General features: G+C 43.0%; 1 protein-coding gene across 1 annotated transcript in view; it reads left to right on the top strand.

Annotated features, from left to right (window-relative positions):
* The first annotated feature begins 298 nt into the window (after positions 1-298).
* The window catches only part of LOC108411289 (macrophage mannose receptor 1-like), a 33,213-nt gene continuing 13,424 nt past the window's right edge, over positions 299-20,087 (top strand). The window contains exons 1-4 of the mRNA XM_037533693.1: positions 299-395; positions 482-696; positions 976-1,138; positions 2,605-2,967. Of these exons, the coding sequence (XP_037389590.1) occupies positions 359-395; positions 482-696; positions 976-1,138; positions 2,605-2,967 (778 nt within the window). The 5' untranslated portion in view covers positions 299-358. The remainder of the gene's footprint in view (positions 396-481; positions 697-975; positions 1,139-2,604; positions 2,968-20,087) is intronic.

Genomic DNA, 20,087 nt, shown 5'->3' with positions numbered 1-20,087 from the left:
CCCGCTTGCCTATTGTAGATTCACTCTTCCCAGCCTGGTGCAGGGCTACAATTTTCTTCCTGGTGTCCTTCGACAGCTCTTTGGTCTTGGCCATGGTTGAGTTTGGAGTGTGATTGTTTGAGGTTGTGGTAGGAGAACTTGCACAATCAGTGGCTGACTAAATTCTTTTTTGCCCCACTGTATATCTTGTTTAATACCATTTATAAATATATCATTTTTAAGAGACCAAGAAGGGACGTCTCATTTGCTTAATTTAATTAGTTTGCTTAAAAGTACTAATAAGAACTTAAATGTGCTGGTAGTAAAGACTGCTGAGGTGTTTAATGTGTGGATCGTGTCTCTCTTGTTCTCCACAGTCATGAGTTCAGCTCTGTATCTGGTCCTGCTTTTCTCAGGTCAGTGTAGCTTCATGATCATCTGTAAAACTCTCTGCTGCTTCATTACTGTACTGTCATGCTGACGAGAGCTTTCATCTCTACAGCTCTGTGGACGCTCTCCTTCTGTGGGACTCGTCAGTTTTATGTGGTGAATGTAAATAAGACCTGGACCGACGCTCAGAAATACTGCAGAGAGAAATACACTGACCTGGCCACCATTCAGAGCAACGGGAACATGGCTAGTATAAAAGCTTATTTCAATGGGTCAGCAGGCAATTTCTGGATTGGACTGAGACAGAAAGTTCAACAGAACAGCACTGTAAGAAATGTTGTATTTAGAGAATAGAACTGAAAAGTAGACTAAATCAGTGGAGTACACGATCAAACATGCTCCAAAACCAGCAACAGCGATTCATGTTCACTGCATCTCATCTAAATGTCATTTATTTATTTACTTTATTTACTAAACTACATTATGATAATCATTTAAATACTTATTAGTCATTTCTAATGTGATTTTATGGACATGTTCATAATAACGAGCACTGAGAGGTCAGCGTTTAAACAGTTCACTGATCAGGTATTATTGTGTTTCTAGAGCTGGATCTGGTCAGATGGGAGTAACTCCTCATACAGATACTGGAACACTGGAGAGCCAAACAACACTGGGAGTGACAACTGTGTGGTATTACAGGGTGACTCTGCATACAAATGGAATGACCTGAACTGTTCTTGGTCAAATCAGTTTATCTGCCATATAGGTGAGCAATATAAAATGATGAAATGCACAAGCAGATCTGAAAAGTGAATTAAAGGCTGCGATTTGTTCTTTACAGTATAAAAGACATTTCCAGTTCTGATTTGGCCCTTGGCACTGAAGTGCAGTACGTACAGTGATGAACAAAAGTTTTAACAACTTCGGTCAAATAACGTGTGTTAGCTTATTTTCACAATCAACAAAAGCATGATGTCAGCAAAACGAAAACTGACCATGGGCAGCAAACTGGCTCAAAACTATATAAAAGCAGATTCAATTAAGTCAATGATTCTTCAAATGTGAATAATATTTAAAAAGTAAAGGATCAGAATAGAAAATTCAGAAAATAAACACACACACACACACACACACACACACACACACACACACACACACACACATTTACTAAGCCGCTTATCCTTCTGGGCATGGGAGGGGTGCTGGAACCTATCCCAACAGTTACTGGGCAGAAGGCAGGAAACACTATGGACAAGGTCGCCAGTCCATCGCAGGGATGATAGACAAACGTACACATTCATGCACACATACACACACATTCACACGTAAGAGCAATTTAGCAACTTCATCTGGCCTGACTGCAGGTCTTTGGACTGTGGGAAGAAACTGGAGCTATTCAGAAAATATTCAACTAATAAATATAAAAATCGCGTTTCTTACGAAGCTAAAATTGGCTGGATGACACTGGACACTGTAGCCATGTGTTACCTGTACAGATGCTGAGATCTCCTGGCTATTTCCCTAGACCCCATACACTGAAGAAAAGTTCTAAACTAACGTTTATACTGAGTTTAAACTAAAAAACATCTCATCTTGTATAACTACGTTGTAAATTATTACGTCAGTGGGGATATTGTGAAATATGTAGACTCCCAGAGTGTTATTCAATGTCTATACACAGTGATACTACAGTGTTCAAACGGCCTTCCCACACATCAAGCTATAAGGAGAGAGAGAGAGAGAGAGAGAGAGAGAGAGAGAGAGAGAGAGAGAGAGTAACAAAGTGAGGCCATGGCAGTAACCTTAAGGCCTCACAGACACACACAATGCTCTCCCATATTTACCCATTCCCAGGTGGGCCTTTTCATCTCGAAACACCAACCCCATTCAGTCAGCAGCCATTCCGATTAGAGGATGAAAGTAGGGCAGCTGAAATCCAATTGGAGGACGAGTACACCATCCGAATGCCACCATCACAGTCATCGGTCTGTTGCACCTGTTAGGGAAGATGGTGGACAGTTTTGTTTGTTATATGACCATAACAGTTGGTCTTTTGCACATGCGGGTCAGTTCAGAGCCCAGACCTTTTCAGACTAATGTAGAATACAGGCTACACTGAAAGGACAATGGGAACAAGTGATGCATAGTAAATCCATAGTGAATACTCTGTACAGAACAAGGTGATTCATCTAATGTAAAGCTGGGTAACCACTTGTTCTTTCTCACCTCAAGACCTTCCGCTCATCCTGATTACTCAGAACAAGACGTGGAGAGAAGCTCTGGGCTACTGCAGAGAGAATCATGTGGATCTGGTTTCTGTTCACACTAAGAAAATTCAGAACTTGGTGGAGATGATTACTAACAAAATATACACTGCCCATGTGTGGATGGGTCTGCGTCACACCTGTGCTCAGAGCTTCTGGTTCTGGGTGAGTGGATCGACTATCTGCTACCAGAACTGGGCTCCAGGGAACGGGACAGGGGTGGAAGACTGCAGTGGAGGAGAAAGAACAGGAGCGGTGCAGCCTGGAAGTAAGCAGTGGGTCAGTCTGCCAGAGGATCAGAGACTCAACTTCATCTGCACCACCTCTGAGGGTGAGACCAAGACTTCTGTATAGTATAATAGCAAATATATTCATATTCAGATATGAAATGACTTCTGTGTTTCTCTTCAGACCTTTAGATTAAAGATTGAGGCAACCATCGATGAAGCTGGATCTACACACTGTCCTTCACAGTAGTGTGCCTTTTCAGTCTAATTTTCTTTTTACTGAATTTGTCTGTTTTCTGTAATACAATAGAACATTTATTAACTCTGAGCAATTCATAAGAAGGATAGCAGCAAGAGTGAAAGGGAAGGTTTACAAGACAGCAGTGTGTCCTGCTATGATGTACGGTTTGGAGACTGTGGCTCTGTCTAAAAGACGGAAGGCTGAGCTGGAGGTGGCGGAGATGAAGATGCTGAGATTTTCGTTGGGAGTGACGAGGCTGGACAAGATTAGAAATGAGCAGATCAGAGGGACAGTGAAGGTGGAGCAGTTTGGAGATGAAGCCAGAGAGGCCAGGTTGAGATGGTTTGGACATGTCTTGAGGAGGAATATTGGATATATTGGGCAAAGAATGTTGGAGATGGAGCTGCCGGGTAGAAGGAGAAGAGGTAGACCTCAGAGAAGGTTTATGGATGTAGTGAAGGTGGACATGGAGATGGTTGGTTTGAAAGTAGAGGAGGCAGTGGATAGGGCAAGATGGAGGCAGATGATCTGCTGTGGCGACCCCTAAAGGGGGCAGCCGAAAGAAGAAGAAGAAGAAGATGAGCAATTCATAAGAACCTTTTTTTTTTAAAAAAAACATCAATATTTAGCAGCTGCTGATTGATGGCCTTTAGGTGGCCCTTTTCATTCTGTAAGTTAACTGAAATGCATTTAATTTAAAAAAACGTATGTACGTTATATGTCCAAAAGTTTGTAGACGCCTATTCATCCAGTGCTTCTTCTGAAATTGAGGGCCTTATTAGCAAGTTTGTCCCCCTTTGCTATGGTACCAGCGTCTACTCATCTGAGAAGGCTTTACACTAGATGTTGAAACATTGCTGTGAGGACTGCAGGAGCATTAGTGAGGTCAGGTGTTGGATGAAGGCATTGATGATGTTATCACTCCAACTCATCCCAAAAGTATTTGATGTACTCCATATTTCACAGAGCCACAGTGCAGTGTTGGGGGGGCTTTATACCCCAGTACTGGTGTAAAGCTCGTGTACAGCTGCTGCAGAGCATCTCATTCTATCCTTTAGATTCTACAAGCTGAAAAACCTGTGACAGCAATTTTTACACATGCAGACGAATGTATTTTTAGGGGTCTTACTCAAGGCCTCGTATTTGTATTGGGTGGGGTTCAATTTATGTCCTGTTACCTTTTCAAAAGCAATCAGATGGCTGCTGTTTTTAATTTTGTTTTTTTTGTTTTTTTTAAGGTGAAGGGTTTTGAATAACTTGATTGATATTTGCATTTAAATGATCAGATTTTTTCAGTTTTTGATGTTAGCTTAGATTGTGTTTGGACGTGCCTTATTCTGTTATTCTGTGAGTTACTTGGGCGAGGATTTTGTGTGGCATTTAGTGACCTTCTTCCTATTCTGGCTGTTTTTCAGTGGTTTCACTGCCTTTTTCCAAATAAATGAGCAGTTTCAAGCAGAAATGATGGTCTCACCTGACTTCTTATGCATGATGCTACACTATCTTCATTTAAATCTTCCAGTAACACCATAATTACAAGGTTATTTGGCTCATTTACAAGCAATTTAAGGATGTTATAAAGTTATATAATTTAATTTAAAAAAAAGTGATTTTCCCCAAGCTGTGCAGGAATTCGGCCTTCCAGGATGACAGTTCCCCACCACTGCCCTAATCTTAATATTATATAACACGGTACTGATTCTGACTCCAAGTATGACAACATGATGGCTTGCACTGCCAAAAAAAGACAAAAGAAAAGAAATCGTGAAGACAAAATTATAAACTAAAACAAGGACACACTGTCTCTGCATAGCTTTCCAAGGTAGTTAAATGGTGCGAAAGGTAACAGGTGCTCTAAATCGGTAACTGTTCTGCAGAACATCTCAGTCTAACAGTGCAGTGGAGAAGTAGCTAACATTGTCTAGCCACTGTAAATGTCCATGAACTATGTCAGCTAGGAGCTGAGGTACAAACTAATAAACTTGAGAAGCTAATGGTTGGTTAGTGTAGTGGTTAACACCTCTGCCTTCTATGCTGTAGACTGGGGTTCAAGCTCCCTACACTATACCAATAAGGGTCCTTGGGCAAGACTGCTAACACCACCTTCACCTACTTGTGTAAAATGATCAAACTGTAAGTCGCTCTGGATACGAGCGTCAGCCAAATGCCGTAAATGTAAATGTAAAGCTAAAGACAGTAGCCTACCTGAAGGTAAAGCAGGGTGTAGGCTGTGAAATTCAGCAAAGATAATAAGTTACCGTATTATTATATGTGTTGACATCCACTTATGTCCTCGTATTATTTGTGACATTTGATTACATACAGCGTCCTTCAGAATTATTGGCACCCCTCATTAAGATGTGTTCTTAGGCTTCTAATAAATTTGTTCTTTCTTTTTTTGATAATATAGGACAACAATGCAAAAAAAAAGAGAAAAATCCAACCTTTAACTCAAGTGCAGTTATTCAGTGGGGGAAAAATCCCACATTAAGAAATAAATCTTTTACATGAGAAATCATCTGTGGCACAATTATTGGCACCCCAGATGCTAATACTTTGTACAACTCCCTTTTGCCAACAAGACAGCACTTAATCTTCTCCTGTAACATTTCACAAGATGGGAGAATACAGAGAGAGGGATCTTCGACCATTCCTCTTTGCACAATCTCTCTAAATCGTCCAGAGTCCTGGCTCCTCTCCTATACACTCTCGTCTTCAGCTCACCCTACAGGTTTTCAATTGGGCTGAGGCCTGGTGACTGAGCTGGCCATGGGAGGAGCTTGGTTTTGTGTCTGGTGAACCATTTTTGTGTAGATTTGGCCACATGTTTAGGGTCATTATCTTGCTGAAAGACCCAGTGATGACCCATCTTCAGCTTTCGGGCAGAGGCCACCAGATTTTGATTTAAAATGTCCTGGTATTTCAAAGAGTTGCCATGCACCCTAACAAGGTTCCCGGGGCCTTTGGAAGAGAAACAGGCCCACAGCATCACCAATCCTCCCCATACTTCACAGTGGGCATGAGCTGATTTTCCACACTCATCTTTTGTGTTACGCCAGACCTACTTAGAGTGTTTGTTGCCAAAAAGCTCTATCTTGGTCTCATCTGACCAAAGCACAAGGTCCCAGTTGAAGTCCCAGTCCCGCTTAGCGAACTCCAGACATGTACGTTTATACTTGTGAGTGGGAAAAGACTTTTTCTGTGGATGCCTCCCAAACAGCGTGTTGGCATGTAGATGGTGATTGGTGGTTGTTATGGAGACTTTGTGACCCCAAGATGCTGTTCTTTGATGTAATTCTCTAACAGTGAGCTCTTACCGTCCTCCTCACTGGACGTGGGGGTGAGATAAACTGGCATCCTCGTCCAGGCTCGATTCCTCTGACCGTAGATATGGGCAGGTGCAGGCGAGTGGCTATTTTCTTTCTTAGCCATTGCCTGACTTATGAGGGTCGACACACATCTGCCTTACCTGAATGGTGTGTTCTCTTGTCTCTCCCATGTTGACGAGTGGAAAGGGGAAACAGGCCTCTGTGTCACCTCATATTTATACCCCAGGGAAACAGGAAGTGATGAAGTACTAATTAAAGGTCCCTAGACACTCTGATCAACTTTATAAACTACAGTAGAAATGACAGAAATGCTTAAATTACATTTATTTTCTAGGAGTTGCTAGGGGTGGCAATAATTGTGGAACAGGTGATTTTATGAAAAATAATGATTTCTTAGTCAGGGATTTATTCATCGATTTTTATTCACTTGAGTTAAAGGTTACATTTTTCTACAAATTTTCAGTGTGAGATTATGCTTCTGAAATAAAAATTGGATTTATTTTAAGGTTTTTAACAAGGTTCATAACGAGGGGTGCCAATAATTGTGGAGGGCGCTGTATTAGTGAGCACCAGCTTTCAGGCATATGTAAACAGCAGTATGTAAATTCCAGGTTCTGTAGGATTAGATAACAGACCTGAATGTGAGACCTGTTTACTGTAACACTGGATCTTTGTTCATTGCTGGAACTTCATGTAAAGCAGCACTAAAAAAAACAAAAAAAACAAAGAGCTGTACTGAGTTTCGTCTGTTATCAGAACGTAGACTGATTCTTCACAAGCTGCCCTGACTGACCTCTGGGCTCTGGTTTGGATTTTATCCTCTACTATTTTCAGCAGCTGTTTCAGTGAAAATCCTAGTAAACTATATTTAGAAAGGGCTTTAAGAGGGACACAACTACAGCACCTAGCTGTATACAGAATGGCACACTACATACTCAAAAGTATCCAGACACCCCTTCTAATGAGTGGGTTCAGGTGCTTTAGGATGCATATATCACGCACACGGGTTTCCACTACGACTCACTTTATCAGACAAATAAATACATTTCCAGTCATGTATGGAGCACCGTACCAAATTTGTTCAAAGTGCAGTGTCACTATAAAAATGTAAATAAATTAATAAAAAATTAGGTATTCAGACCTTAGATATTTGCAAGGATTATATTAGGATATATTTAAATCCAAGCAATTATGCATTTTGCTAAGCCAAATACACTATATGGCCAAAAGTATGTTGACACTTGACATCTGTTTGAGCTTCTTGGTTGTCCTAAACCTCCAAAACCATGAGCACTGACACGGAAATGGCCTCCATTTGCAGCTATAACAACATCTGAGAAGGCTGTGGGAGTGTCGCTGTGGGAATTAGTCAAAATCATATTTGTGAGGTCAGGCACTGATGTTGCATGAGAAGTGCATGGCAGAAGAGCACAGAAACAGACACGCAAAAGGGAACACTGGGTCGTCTCGCCTTGCCCTGGTTTCATTAAGTAGATCTTCTTTCATGCCATCCCTACCACTCTCTGCATTGAGCAGGTCATGGAAATAGAAATATGTAAATTTCATGGTCTGATGGATTAGATAACAGGCTGGAATCTGTTTCTGTAACATATCTGTGCATCTTTCTTGATTTGTTTACTGGAACTTCATGTAAAGCAGCATCAGAAAAGAACCACAAGCGAAGAGCTGTACTGAGTTTAGTTTCACCTGTTATTAGAATGTAGGCTAACAGAGAGAGACTCAAAACAGGGGTGAGCTACACCTGGAAAAGTGGTGGAGCAGAACATTTTGGAAAATAGAGGTCCAGCTCATCTTCTCAACTCAAAGTAATGTAGCGTTCTCTTTCATGCACTCGGCTATTGACGATGTCAAATTCACTAGATTAAGATATCTTAACCATATCTTAACACACACACACACTCACCAGCCACTTTAACCTTGCTAGTTAAAGGTTGGACCCCCTTTTGCCTTCAGAACTGCCTTAATTCTTCGTGGCACACTTTCAACAAGGTGTTGGAAACGTTCCTCAGAGATTTTGGTTGAATATTTGAGTTCCTGTTGACCGAGAGAGCACGTCAGAGCCAGTGACCAAGAGAGCACGTCTGCTATCTTAGCCAAACACAATGCTGACTAGCCTGTTGACTTTTAATCCTATTTTATTTATTTTAATTTTAGTTATTTATTTTTAATTTGTTATTTATTTATTTTTAACCTACCGGACTGTGTAATAACATGGCCCCACTCAGCTCTCCAGCTGGTTGTAGTAGCTGTCTGTGGCTGAGCCAGAAGGTCGCGCAACTCGAGGGAAGAATCTCGGTGCTCCACCAGATTAAAGACGATGAGGATCTCCTTGACTCCATGATGGCAACATCTCAGGCGATCAGCGCTGGGTTAGACGGTAGTCTACCTCAAGCGGCTGCTTCGGCTGCGGGGGATGAGGAGCACTGGCCTCGGCTCGGAGCTAAGCCTAAGGCCGTGAAGGTGTACTGCTCCATGCCGAGCCAGGCCGAGCCATGGTCCGTTACAGGTGGACGTTCACCTGCCACCTGACAATTAGGAAGATCTGTGTAAACAACAGGTTCTCCGTACTGGAAGAGCTGGATGACGCCACTCCAACAACACCCATCAGAGTGAGCTCTCCATCAACTTCACCCCCGCTCCATCCAAAAACTCGCAGTGGGGCGCACCTGACCTGCAGAAGTGTGGTTTAGCTCCGAGGGACATCCCCACCTCCAGAAGACCATCCGGCCAAGCTCCCTCCCAGACCCACACCCTGAACGATCAGCCTGAACGCTGCTCCCCCCACGAGAAACTGACTATCAAACACCACTGATCACCGAGCCACAACCTCATCGTTTACCCCCGCGACAGACCCACAGGCCTCAACAAACCACCCTCATAGTTGGCGACTCAATCGTCAGGAACATTCGGCATCGCTCAGCTGCTGTCCACTCAGTCTCTGGTGCAAAGGTCTCTGACATTATGCTGCAGCTTCCCAGTCTTTTAAAGAAACACCATTCAGTGGAGAGTGGGATAATCCACGTGGGATGTAACGACATCAGAAACCAGAGCACAGAACTGTTAAAAAGGACTTCACGTGCCTGCTGTCCTCCATACAATACTGTGGTAAATCTGTTTTTATTTCTGGACCAATTCCTTCTCTAGGAAGAGGCTCAGGTCATTTTAGTAGACTTTTAATCCTTCATACCTAGCTTCAGAATACCTGCCTTTCCAAAGGTTTGACTTTTATAGACAATTACAACCTCTTCTGGAATCGCCCCTCCTTCTATAGATCTGATTCATCCCAATAGGCTGGGTGCTCAGATTTTAGGACATAATATGTTTTACTCTGTTTTTAATTTGAAATGACAACTCAAGACCTACAATGCAAGTTCAATTATACCAGTAGTCATTAATAGTAGGAGACCTGGGACCAGCATTTTTACACGAAATGCCAAGAATCCTCAGAATTTTAACGTTTTATTAATCGTGATAAGATTATCAGCATTAAGCCATCTCTAATTTCCATAAACCCCCAAGATAACTGTACTGATAACTCAATGAGTAGTCTTGAGAGTTTTAAGAAAAGAAAAGGTTTAGGTATAATCCATCTGAATATTAGAAGCCTACTACAAAAAGATATCAGTCTGATCCTGATATAATTGTTTTAACAGAGACCTGGCTTAGACACTGTACCACTGATGAAGATATAGCTTTAAATAATTTTATCCTCCATAGAAAAGACAGAGTTTCAAGGGGAGGGGGAGTTGCTATTTATACCAGTGTAAATTTACAAGCTAATGTTTTATGTGCAGTATCCAAAGAAAAATGTTCTTAGCCCTCCAGGTTTCACTTGGAAAAAAATAACTCTTGTTTTAATTGGGATATACCGGCCTCCCTCTGCCCCACACTCAGTCAGAGGAACTAGCGGATCTTTTATCCAAATTTAGTGCTGGCTGAATCAACTGGCTTTCTAATGCATCCGATCACTTAAAGGAAATATGTGGCAATCTTAACCTAACACAGTTAATCAATGAACTCGCCCAAATCTGAACGAACCCACCAAGTCAACCCTAATAGATCTAATACTCTCCAATAAAGCTGACAAAATTACTGCCTCAGGAGTTTTTGAACTTGGCATAAGTGATCATTGTCCCATCGGATGCATTAGAAACAGTTGCACAAAAAAAAACAGGCTCTTGGTTGGTGGTTAGAAGAAATTTTAACAATTTTAATGAGCAAGCTTTCCTTTCTGACTTAGCAATGAGTGAAATCCACCTTACACTAGAAATCTCAGATGTTGATGGGGCACTAAACCACTTCAGTAAAACTTTCCTAACAGTGGTAAACAAACATGCCCCATTCAAAAAGTCAAGAATCAGAGACAGATCAAGTCCCTGGTTTACGGGTGAAGTTTCCTCATTGTTTAAGGCCAGAAATAAAGCCTGGTCAACTGCTAGACGCTCAGGGGAGAGAGACCACTGGCTTACCTTTAGACAGCTGAGAAATAAATGTACTTCTGCTGTTAGAAAAGCTAAATCAGAATATTACTTTAGCTTAATCACCAGCACTAAAAACCCTCAAAACATCTGGAAAATAGTAAATTCTCTAAAAAAAATAATTCCCCCCTTTTTCCAACAAGCGTTTTAGTTGACGATCAGCTGATTTCTGCCCAGAAGGAAATATCAAGCCTTTAACTCACATTTTGCTGCAGCCGGCCACATCTTTGATAAGAATAGCACAAACCTATTGAATAAAACTAAACTCAACTCTACTGTTTCTAAAATGCATGGTCTTTTCTCACTCCAGCCATTTTCTCCATATTTAGTTGCTAATGCCCTGGCTAAAATGAATCCACGAAAAGCCACTGGAGATTATTTTAGAATACATTTTATACATTTTTAATCTTTCAGTTTTATCTTGCAGAATTCCCAGGGTCTGGAAAACAGCTCATGTAATTCCTCTGCATAAAGGTGGTGAGACAACAGATCTGAATAATTATAGGCCAATCTTAAAACTTGTCGTGTTTAGCAAAAACGTTAGAATATCTAGTAAACCAGCAATTGAAATAATTTCTTCATGAAAATTCTGTTTTATCTAAATATCAGTCTGGTTTCAGAGAAGGTCACAGCACTATCTCTGCTACGACACTGGTTTTAAACAATCTTTATTCAGACATAGACAAGAAGACATTGTGCAGCTGTTTTTATTGACTTAACAAAAGCATTCGACACAGTCTATCACACTCTTCTTTTACAGAACTTAGAAAAGATTGGCTTTGATGCAACTGCTCTGGAATGGACCCAAAACTATCTCACTGACAGAAATCAATGCATGACATTGAATAATTATAAATCAGAGTTGGTATCTGTATCTAAAGGTGTACCACAAGGTTCAATTTTGGGTCCAGTCTTATTTAATATCTACATAAATTATATTGCTACCTCTGCTTCAACCTCAGACTGCAAAATTCACCTTTATGCAGATGACACGATTTTATATTGCTCAGCTGATTCTATTCATGCTGCAACAAGAAAATTACAGAGCTCATTTAATGCTCTACAGGTGGTGTTATATAAGCACAAATTAGTTTTAAATGCCACGAAAACTAAGTTCATGCTGTTTTCCAGATCTTTTAATACTGATTTAGTACTGTAAATATTACTACCCTGGCAGGATCCACTATTGATAGAGTCACGGAATATAAATACCTTGGCACATGGCTGGATGATAAACTCAGTTTTAAACCACACATAAATAAGTCAGTAAATGCAGACAGAAGCTGGGTTATTTTTATAGACATAAGTCCTGTTTCCCCATGCACGCCAGAAAAAGACTAGTTGAAGCAACCTTACTATCAGTGCTGGACTATGGCGACATTATCTATAAATATGCTCCCTCCAGCTCTCTCAAATTACTGGACCCAGTGTATCACTCTGCCCTGAGGTTCATCACTGGAGATCCGTACAGAACTCACCACTGTGAGCTTTATGCAAAAGTTGGGTGGCCCTCTTTAACGGTTCGAAGGGAAACACACTGGTTGATTTTTATCTATAAGACACTCTCTAGTCATTTGCCAGAATACATCACTTCATTGATGAATACAAATAACAGTAATTATCAGACTCACTCTAGTAATTGGATCAGCTGCCAGGTACCAAGAGTATTTACTGAACTGGGAAAATCTGCTTTTAGTCACAGCACCAGCTGGAATTCACTACAGGACACACTAAAACTCGGCTCACTGGTGTCACTTGGTCATTTTAAACTTTTAATATCAAACCACCTACAGACTGCCTGTACCTGTTTTACTTAATCATATTTATTCGTAACTTTTATGTTTGTGTTAGTTCTTAGTTCTTTATCTCTTTTTATTTATTTATTTATTTCCTCTCATTTTATTTTTAATAGTTTTTTATCATTACTTTTTTAATTTGTGATATTGTATTATTACCTTACTAATTTCCTATCTACTTTTGATCTTAATTTCTTATCATTTAAATCTCAAGTTCTATTTTTTAGCTACTTTTATCTTTTATTCACTGTTATTTTAAATTTTCTTTTAATTTAAATTGATTAAATGTAGTTATTATTTTCTTTGTCATGTCAATCCCTGTTTTTGTAAATGCTCAGCTACATTGAAAATGAGGGATGCCCTCAATGTACTTCCAAGTCAAAATAAAGGTTGATTGATTGATTGACTGATTTCTATCATCTGGAACCAGTCTGCCCATTCTCCTCTGACCTCTCACATCAACAAGGCATTTTCATCCACACAACTGACCGTTCACTGGATATTTCCTCTTTTTTGGACCGTTCTCTGTAAACCCTAGAGATGGTTGTGCATGAAAAGACTGGCTAACCTTCACAAAAATACAGGTGGCGGCACCTGCCTTCTAACCTAGTGTGCCTTAGACAGCAGTTTACCTATATGGTGGAATGTAGGTGGGCACACAATCTAACTTGTTCTCAATCCGAGGGGATTAGCATGAGCAAAGTGAGAGGAAAAGGAAGAGAGAGAGCACTAGACGGAGAAAACAACAGTATCACAATAAGTAAACAAAAACCACTGGACAAAATTAATAACACTAGTGAACTAACAACAGACGAGAGCAAAATGAACTAGACAATTCATCAATTCAGTATGAGCGAAATCTCAAACAAGCGTGAAACAGAGTGGCAAACGTCTGAGCTGGTTAGCTGATGTGCAGCATCTTCCGCTTCTCCGGGGTTCGGGTCGCAGGGGGCAGCATCCTAAGCAATGAGGCCCAGACCTCCCTTTCCCCGGCCACTTCCACTAGCTCTCCAAGGGGGATTCCGAGGCACTCCCAGGCCAGCTGGGCGATATAGTCACGCCAGCATGTCCTGGGTCTTCCCTGGGGTCTCCTCCCAGGTGGACTTGCCTGTGACACCTCCCGAGGGAGGCGTCCAGGAGGCATCCTAACCAGATGCCCGAACCACCTCAGCTGGCTCCTCTCAACGTGAAGAAGCAGTGGCTCTACTCCGAGTCCCTCCCGGATGACCGAACTTCTCACCCTATCTCTAAGGGAGAGTCCAGACACCCTGTGGAGGAAACTCATTTTAGCCGCTTGTATTTGTGATCTTATTCTTTCTGTCATTACCCAAAGCTCATGACCATAGGTGAGGGTGGGAACGTAGATCGACCGGTAAATCGAGAGCCTTGCCTTGAGGCTCAGCTCTTTCTTTACCACAACAGACCGGTAAAGAGCCCGCATCACTGCTGACCCAGCACCAATTCGCCTGTCAATCTCCCGCTCCCTTGTACCATAACTCGTGAACTCCTCCACTTGAGGCAAGGGCCTATCCCCGACCCAGAGAGGGCTCTCCACCCTTTTCCGCCTGAGAACCATGGTCTCGGATTTAGAGGTACTGATTCTCATCCCGGCCGCTTCACACTCGGCTATAAACCGATCCAGCGAAAGCTGAAGTTCACGGCCTGGTGTCCCCAATAGGACCACATCATCTGCAAACAGCAGCGATGTGACCCTGAGGTCACCAAACCGGACACCCTCCATGCCCTGACTGCGCCTCGAAATTCTATCCATAAAAATTATGAATAGAATCGATGACAAAGGGCAGCCCTGACGGAGTCCAACTCTCACTGGGAACGAGTCTGACTTACTGCCGGCTATGCGAACCAAACTCCAGCTTTGTTTGTACAGGGCCTGAATGGCTCGTAGCAAAGAGCCATGTACCCCGTACTCCCGAAGCACCTCCCACAGAATACCCCAGGGAACACAGTCAAATGCCTTCTCCAGATCCACAAAGCACATGTGGACTGGTTGGGCAAACTCCCATGAACCCTCCAGAATCATGGAGAGGGTGAAGAGTTGGTCCAGGGTTCCACGAACCCGCACTGCTCCTCCTGGATCTGAGGTTCGACTATAAGCCGGACTCTCTTCTCCAGTACCCCTGCATAGACCTTACCAGGGAGGCTGTGGAGTGTGATTCCCCTTTAGTTGGAACACACCCTCCGGTGAACGCACCACCACCCCAGTCTGCCAATCCAGTGGCACTGCCTCCAATGTCCACGCAATGTTGAAAAGGCGTGTCAGCCAAGACAACCCCACAACATCCAGAGCCTTGAGGGACTCAGGGCGGATCTCATCCACCCCTGGAGCCTTGCCACCAAGGAGCATCTTAACTACCTTAGCGACTTCGGCCTCAGTAATGGACAAGACTATTCCCATGTCCCCAGACTCTGCCTCCTCACTGCAGAACGTGTCGGTGGGATTGAGAAGGTCCTCAAAGTATTCCTTCCACCACCCAATGATGTCTTCAGTCGAAGTCAGCAGCACACCATCTCCACTATATACAGTGCTAGTGGCACACTGCTTTCCCCTTCTGAGTCGCCTGACGGTTTGCCAGAATCTTTTCGGAGCTGACTTAAAGTCACTTTCCAAGGCCTCACCAAACTCCTCCCATACACAGGTTTTTGCCTTGGCGACAACTGAAGCCGCAGATCGCTTGGCCTGTCGATACCTGCCAGCTGCCTCTGGTGTCCCACAGGCCAACCATGCCCGGTAGGACTCCTTCTTCAGCTTGACGGCTTCTCTCACCTGGGGTGTCCACCACCAGGTTCGAGGATTACCACCCCGACAGGCACCAACTACCTTATGGCCACAGCTACAGTCAGCCGCTTCAACAATGGAGGAACGGAACATGGCCCATTCTGAGTCAATGTCCCCCACCTCCCCCGATATCTGGTCAAAGTTCTGACGGAGGTGTGAGTTGGAGATCAATCTGACAGGTTCTTCTGCCAGACGTTCCCAGCAAACCCTCACTATACGTTTGGGCTTGCCTGGTCTGACCGGCATCTTCCCCCACCACCTGATCCAACTCACCACCAGGTGGTGATCAGTTGACAGCTCAGCTCCTCTCTTTACCCGAGTGTCTAAAACACATGGCCGCAAGTCCGATGACACGACTACAAAGTCAATCATTGAACTGCGGCCTCGGGTGTCCTGGTGCCATTTGCACTTATGGACATCCTTGTGTTCAAACACGGTGTTCATGATGAACAAACTGTGGTTTGCACAGAAGTCCAAAAACTGAACACCACTCAGGTTCAGATCAGAGAGGCCATTCCTCCCAATCACACCCCTCAAGGTCTCACTGTCGTTGCCCACGTGAGCATTAAAGTCCCCCAGTAGGACAATAGAGTCTCTAGGAGGAGCACTTTCAAGCACCCTTCCCAAGAACTCTAAGAAGGCTGGGTACTCTGAACTGCTGTTCGGTGCGTAAGCACAGACAGCAGTCAGGACCCGTTCCCCAAACCAAAGGTGTAGGGAAGCTACCCTCTCATCCACCGGAGAAAACCCCAACATACAGGCACTGAGTCGAGGGGCTATGAGAAAGCCCACACCTGCCCGCCGCCGCTCATCATGGGCAACTCCAGAAAAGAATAAAGTCCAGCCCCTCTCAAGGAGATTAGACCCAGAGCCCAAGCTGTGTGTTGAGGTGAGCCCAACTATATCTAGCCGGTATCTCTCAACCTCGCGCACCAACTCAGGATCCTTCCCCACCAGTGAGGTAACGTTCCATGTTCCAAAAGCCAGTTTCAGCAACCGAGGATCAGAACGCCAATGCCCACCCCTTCGGACACTGCCCGATCCACAAAGCACCGAACCCCTACTACTGCCCCTCCCATTGGTGGTGCGTCGATGGGAGGGGGGACTCATGTAACTCCTTCGGGCTGGGCCACCATGAGTAAATGCCCGGCCACCAGACGCTCGCTGGCGAGCCCCTCCCCGAGGCCTGGCTCCAGGGTGGGACCCCGGTAACCCTGTTAAGGGCAGGGTACACAAGTCCTGTTTTTGTCTTTTCATAGGGGTTATTATGGATCACAATTTTTCTGACCTGTCACCTAGGACCAGTTTGCCATGGGACACCCTACCAGGAGCTTTTGCTCCTGACAACATAGCTCCTAGGATCATTCAAGCACGCAAACCCCTCCACCACGATAAGGTGGTGATCCATGGAGAGGCTGTTTAAACCCAATGAGTTAATAAAGATAGTAAAAGCTTAATATGCTATATGGCCAAAAGTATATGGACACCTGACCGTCACTCCTATATGAGCTTGTTGGATATCCTATGAGCCTTATATGGAAATACCCCCCCCCACCACCTATTGTCTAACAGCTTCTGGCAACGCGTTCTACAAAATTTTGGAGTGCGTCTGTGGGAATTTGTGCATATTCAATCAAAGAGCATGGGGTCAGGCACTGATGTTGGATGAGAGGGCCTGGCTCACAGTCGACATTCCAGTTCATCCCAAAGGTGTTCGTTCAGGGGAGTCAAGGTTAGTGTTCTGTGAAGGCCACTGGAGTTCCTTGACACCAAACTCATCAACTCACTTTGTGCACAGGGACAGTCATGGTGGAACAGGAAAGGGCTGTCCTGAAACTGCTGCCACAAAGTTGGAAACATAACTGTCTAAAATGTCTTTGCTGCGTCATTAGCCTTCACTGAACCCGGAAAAACAGCCCGATCGTCCCTCCTCCACAACAACAGGCAAGACATACTCTAGACTCAATGAGGAAAACCTAGGAGAAGAAGAAGGGAAGTCCACACAAGTGGGAATAGTAATGGGAGAGTGGGAGGTGTAACAGAGCTAAAACAAAAAGAAAAGAACTAGTAATAATAATTGCAGCCTTTAGTTGTGTGAATTTTTCCAAAGTTATTGTTCATAGGAAATCATCTTTTGTTATATATTTCTTGTTACTTTGAGCTAAATTGTTTTTATATTTAATTTTTCTAAAAATACTTTGATATACTTTGAAAAAAATACTCTCTTGATGTATTAATACTACATATAAGTTCAGTGTGTGAGTTTGAACTACAATTCCCTGCTGACACGTGTGCAACTGCCAAAGCTTGCGTTTTCTGTCAATTTTGTCCCTCCGTGCTTCCCTTACCCCCAGTAGCGCTTTATCCTATGCTGGAGAGCTATGGGCAGTTGCAGCAAGCATAATCTTAAAAACGGATTGTGTTTGTGTGTATGCAGGAACAATAAAGACAGAGCCAGAGAGGGAAGACACTGAGTCAGTCATTTTCTGTGTGCCCGTCGCTTTTTAACACGAGATCTCCAGTATCACCTACCGTTACAGAAGTGCATGGCACAACAGCCAGGACAGAGGGGCAGAAACAGATAAACATAGGAGAACGTTGGGGAATCGGTGTCACCTCACCTTGTGCTGCTGCTGTTAGGTATGTTTTCTTTCATGCCAACTCTACCGCTCATGAAAATGGAAATATGTAAATGTTGAATTAGATGACAGACTGGAATCTGCTTCATGCTCAATATATCTGCGCATCTTTGTTAATTTGCTTAACGGAGGTTCATGTAAAACAACATCAAAAGAGAAACACAAACAAAGAGCTGTACTGTATTTTCATCTGTCATCAGAGTGCAGGCTGGTGGAAACAGATACAGAGTCAGAGCACGTGGGGAGTGGGGTGGTCAGGGCTGCACCTCCAAAAGTGGTGGGGAAGACTTTTTGGGGAAAACTGCGGCTGTCTGAGTGACAAAATGCAACCAAGCCATTGACTGACAAACTAAAATCACCTTTCATGTCATGGTAATGACAAAAACGTCTACATGAACACACACACACACACACACACACAAAAACATTTTCTAAACCTCTTATCCTCCTGGGTCATGGGAGGGTGCTGGAGCCTATTATACATAAACAGTGTCAGTGTTTGTTTTGACCCCACACTTCACTGGGTTCAGCTTCAGAGAGCAAACTCTGCTAGCTCACATCTCTGAAGGACATCAAGTTGTTTTATACCTGCTTCATTTTCTGACGTCCCAACCAGAGTTTGGTTTTTGGGACATTGTATCATTTTCATTTAGCTCGGTTGGTTTCACCCTGCAGGGGCTAAGGTGGTATAAACTGTATCACAGTAAATGTTGAAACTGAGACAGTTTATTGTTTTATGAAAAATATTGTACCCATTTTGCCAACAATAATATGGCATAATGCCAACAACATGTTCCAAAAAAGTTGGGACAGGGGCCTGAGTACCACTGTGCTGCACCACCTCAACAACACCCTGTAAGTTTTTGGGAACTGAGGAGACCAGTTGCTGTAGTTTTAAAGTGAAATGTTTTCCTGTTCTTGCTTAATAAAGGATTTCAGGGATTTAACAGTTTGAGGTCCACATTGTCGTGTTTTTCACTTCATAATGCGCCAAATGTTCTCAGTGGTGACAGGTCTGGACTGCAGGCAGGTCAGTTTAGCACCCAGACTCTTCTACTACTGAGTCATGCTGTTGTAATACATGCAGAATGTGGTTTGACGTTGTCTCGCTAAAATAAACAACACCAACCCTAAAAAAAGGTGTTGTCTGAATGGCAGCATGTGTTGCTCCAAAACATGTACTGTAAAAAACCTAGAATACATCAATGAACCGTTACTGCTTTATCCTTTTCCCTCACATCCATGAACCAGAATCCGATTTTGTGATGCCATCTTACTGGCTTTCTACATCGTCTATAAGCAACGAAACATGGGACCAAAGGGGTGCCCAAACTTTTATATGTGACTGGCATTTTCACAAAAAATCCCTTGACAAATTGCATGTATTTCTACAGAGAACATCTGCACATTTTAATGTACAATTACAGCGTATGAGCTGAATTTTATTTACTGGGGGGAATTAATAAAACAAAATGTAGCCAGTGCAGACGTTCATATTTTTTATTTATTTATTTATTTATTTATTTATTTATTTATTTTCTTCCAGTGTGTTACGTTTAGCAACAAAATAAAAAGACAATAGAAAAGCACTACTGCTTTGTGATGTTGATGGTTAGGTCTAAAATAATATCAAAATCAACATTATACTGATGAAGATATGGTGGCCATAGTAGAAAAGACACATCCTTCACCCAGTTTTGACTGAGTTCTCTTTGAACACTGTCTTAACATAATCACAGTCATCAGATTGTTCTGCTCAGGGAGGGGGGCCGAAGACCCACTAGCGGAACAAATCAGAGCCGGGCCGTGGGCGGGGCAAATGACCGGGCCCTTTATACCCTTTATTATTTAATAAAGCTCATCATTACATCATTTTACAACATACACATGCCCGCAACAGCGGGGCTTACAAGCTTTGCTTAT

Source organism: Pygocentrus nattereri, chromosome 2, assembly GCF_015220715.1.
Source record: "Pygocentrus nattereri isolate fPygNat1 chromosome 2, fPygNat1.pri, whole genome shotgun sequence".
In the NCBI taxonomy this organism is placed as follows: domain Eukaryota; kingdom Metazoa; phylum Chordata; class Actinopteri; order Characiformes; family Serrasalmidae; genus Pygocentrus; species Pygocentrus nattereri.
The sequence above is the reverse complement of the archived record's forward strand: the minus strand, read 5'-3'. Positions and strand labels throughout refer to the sequence as shown.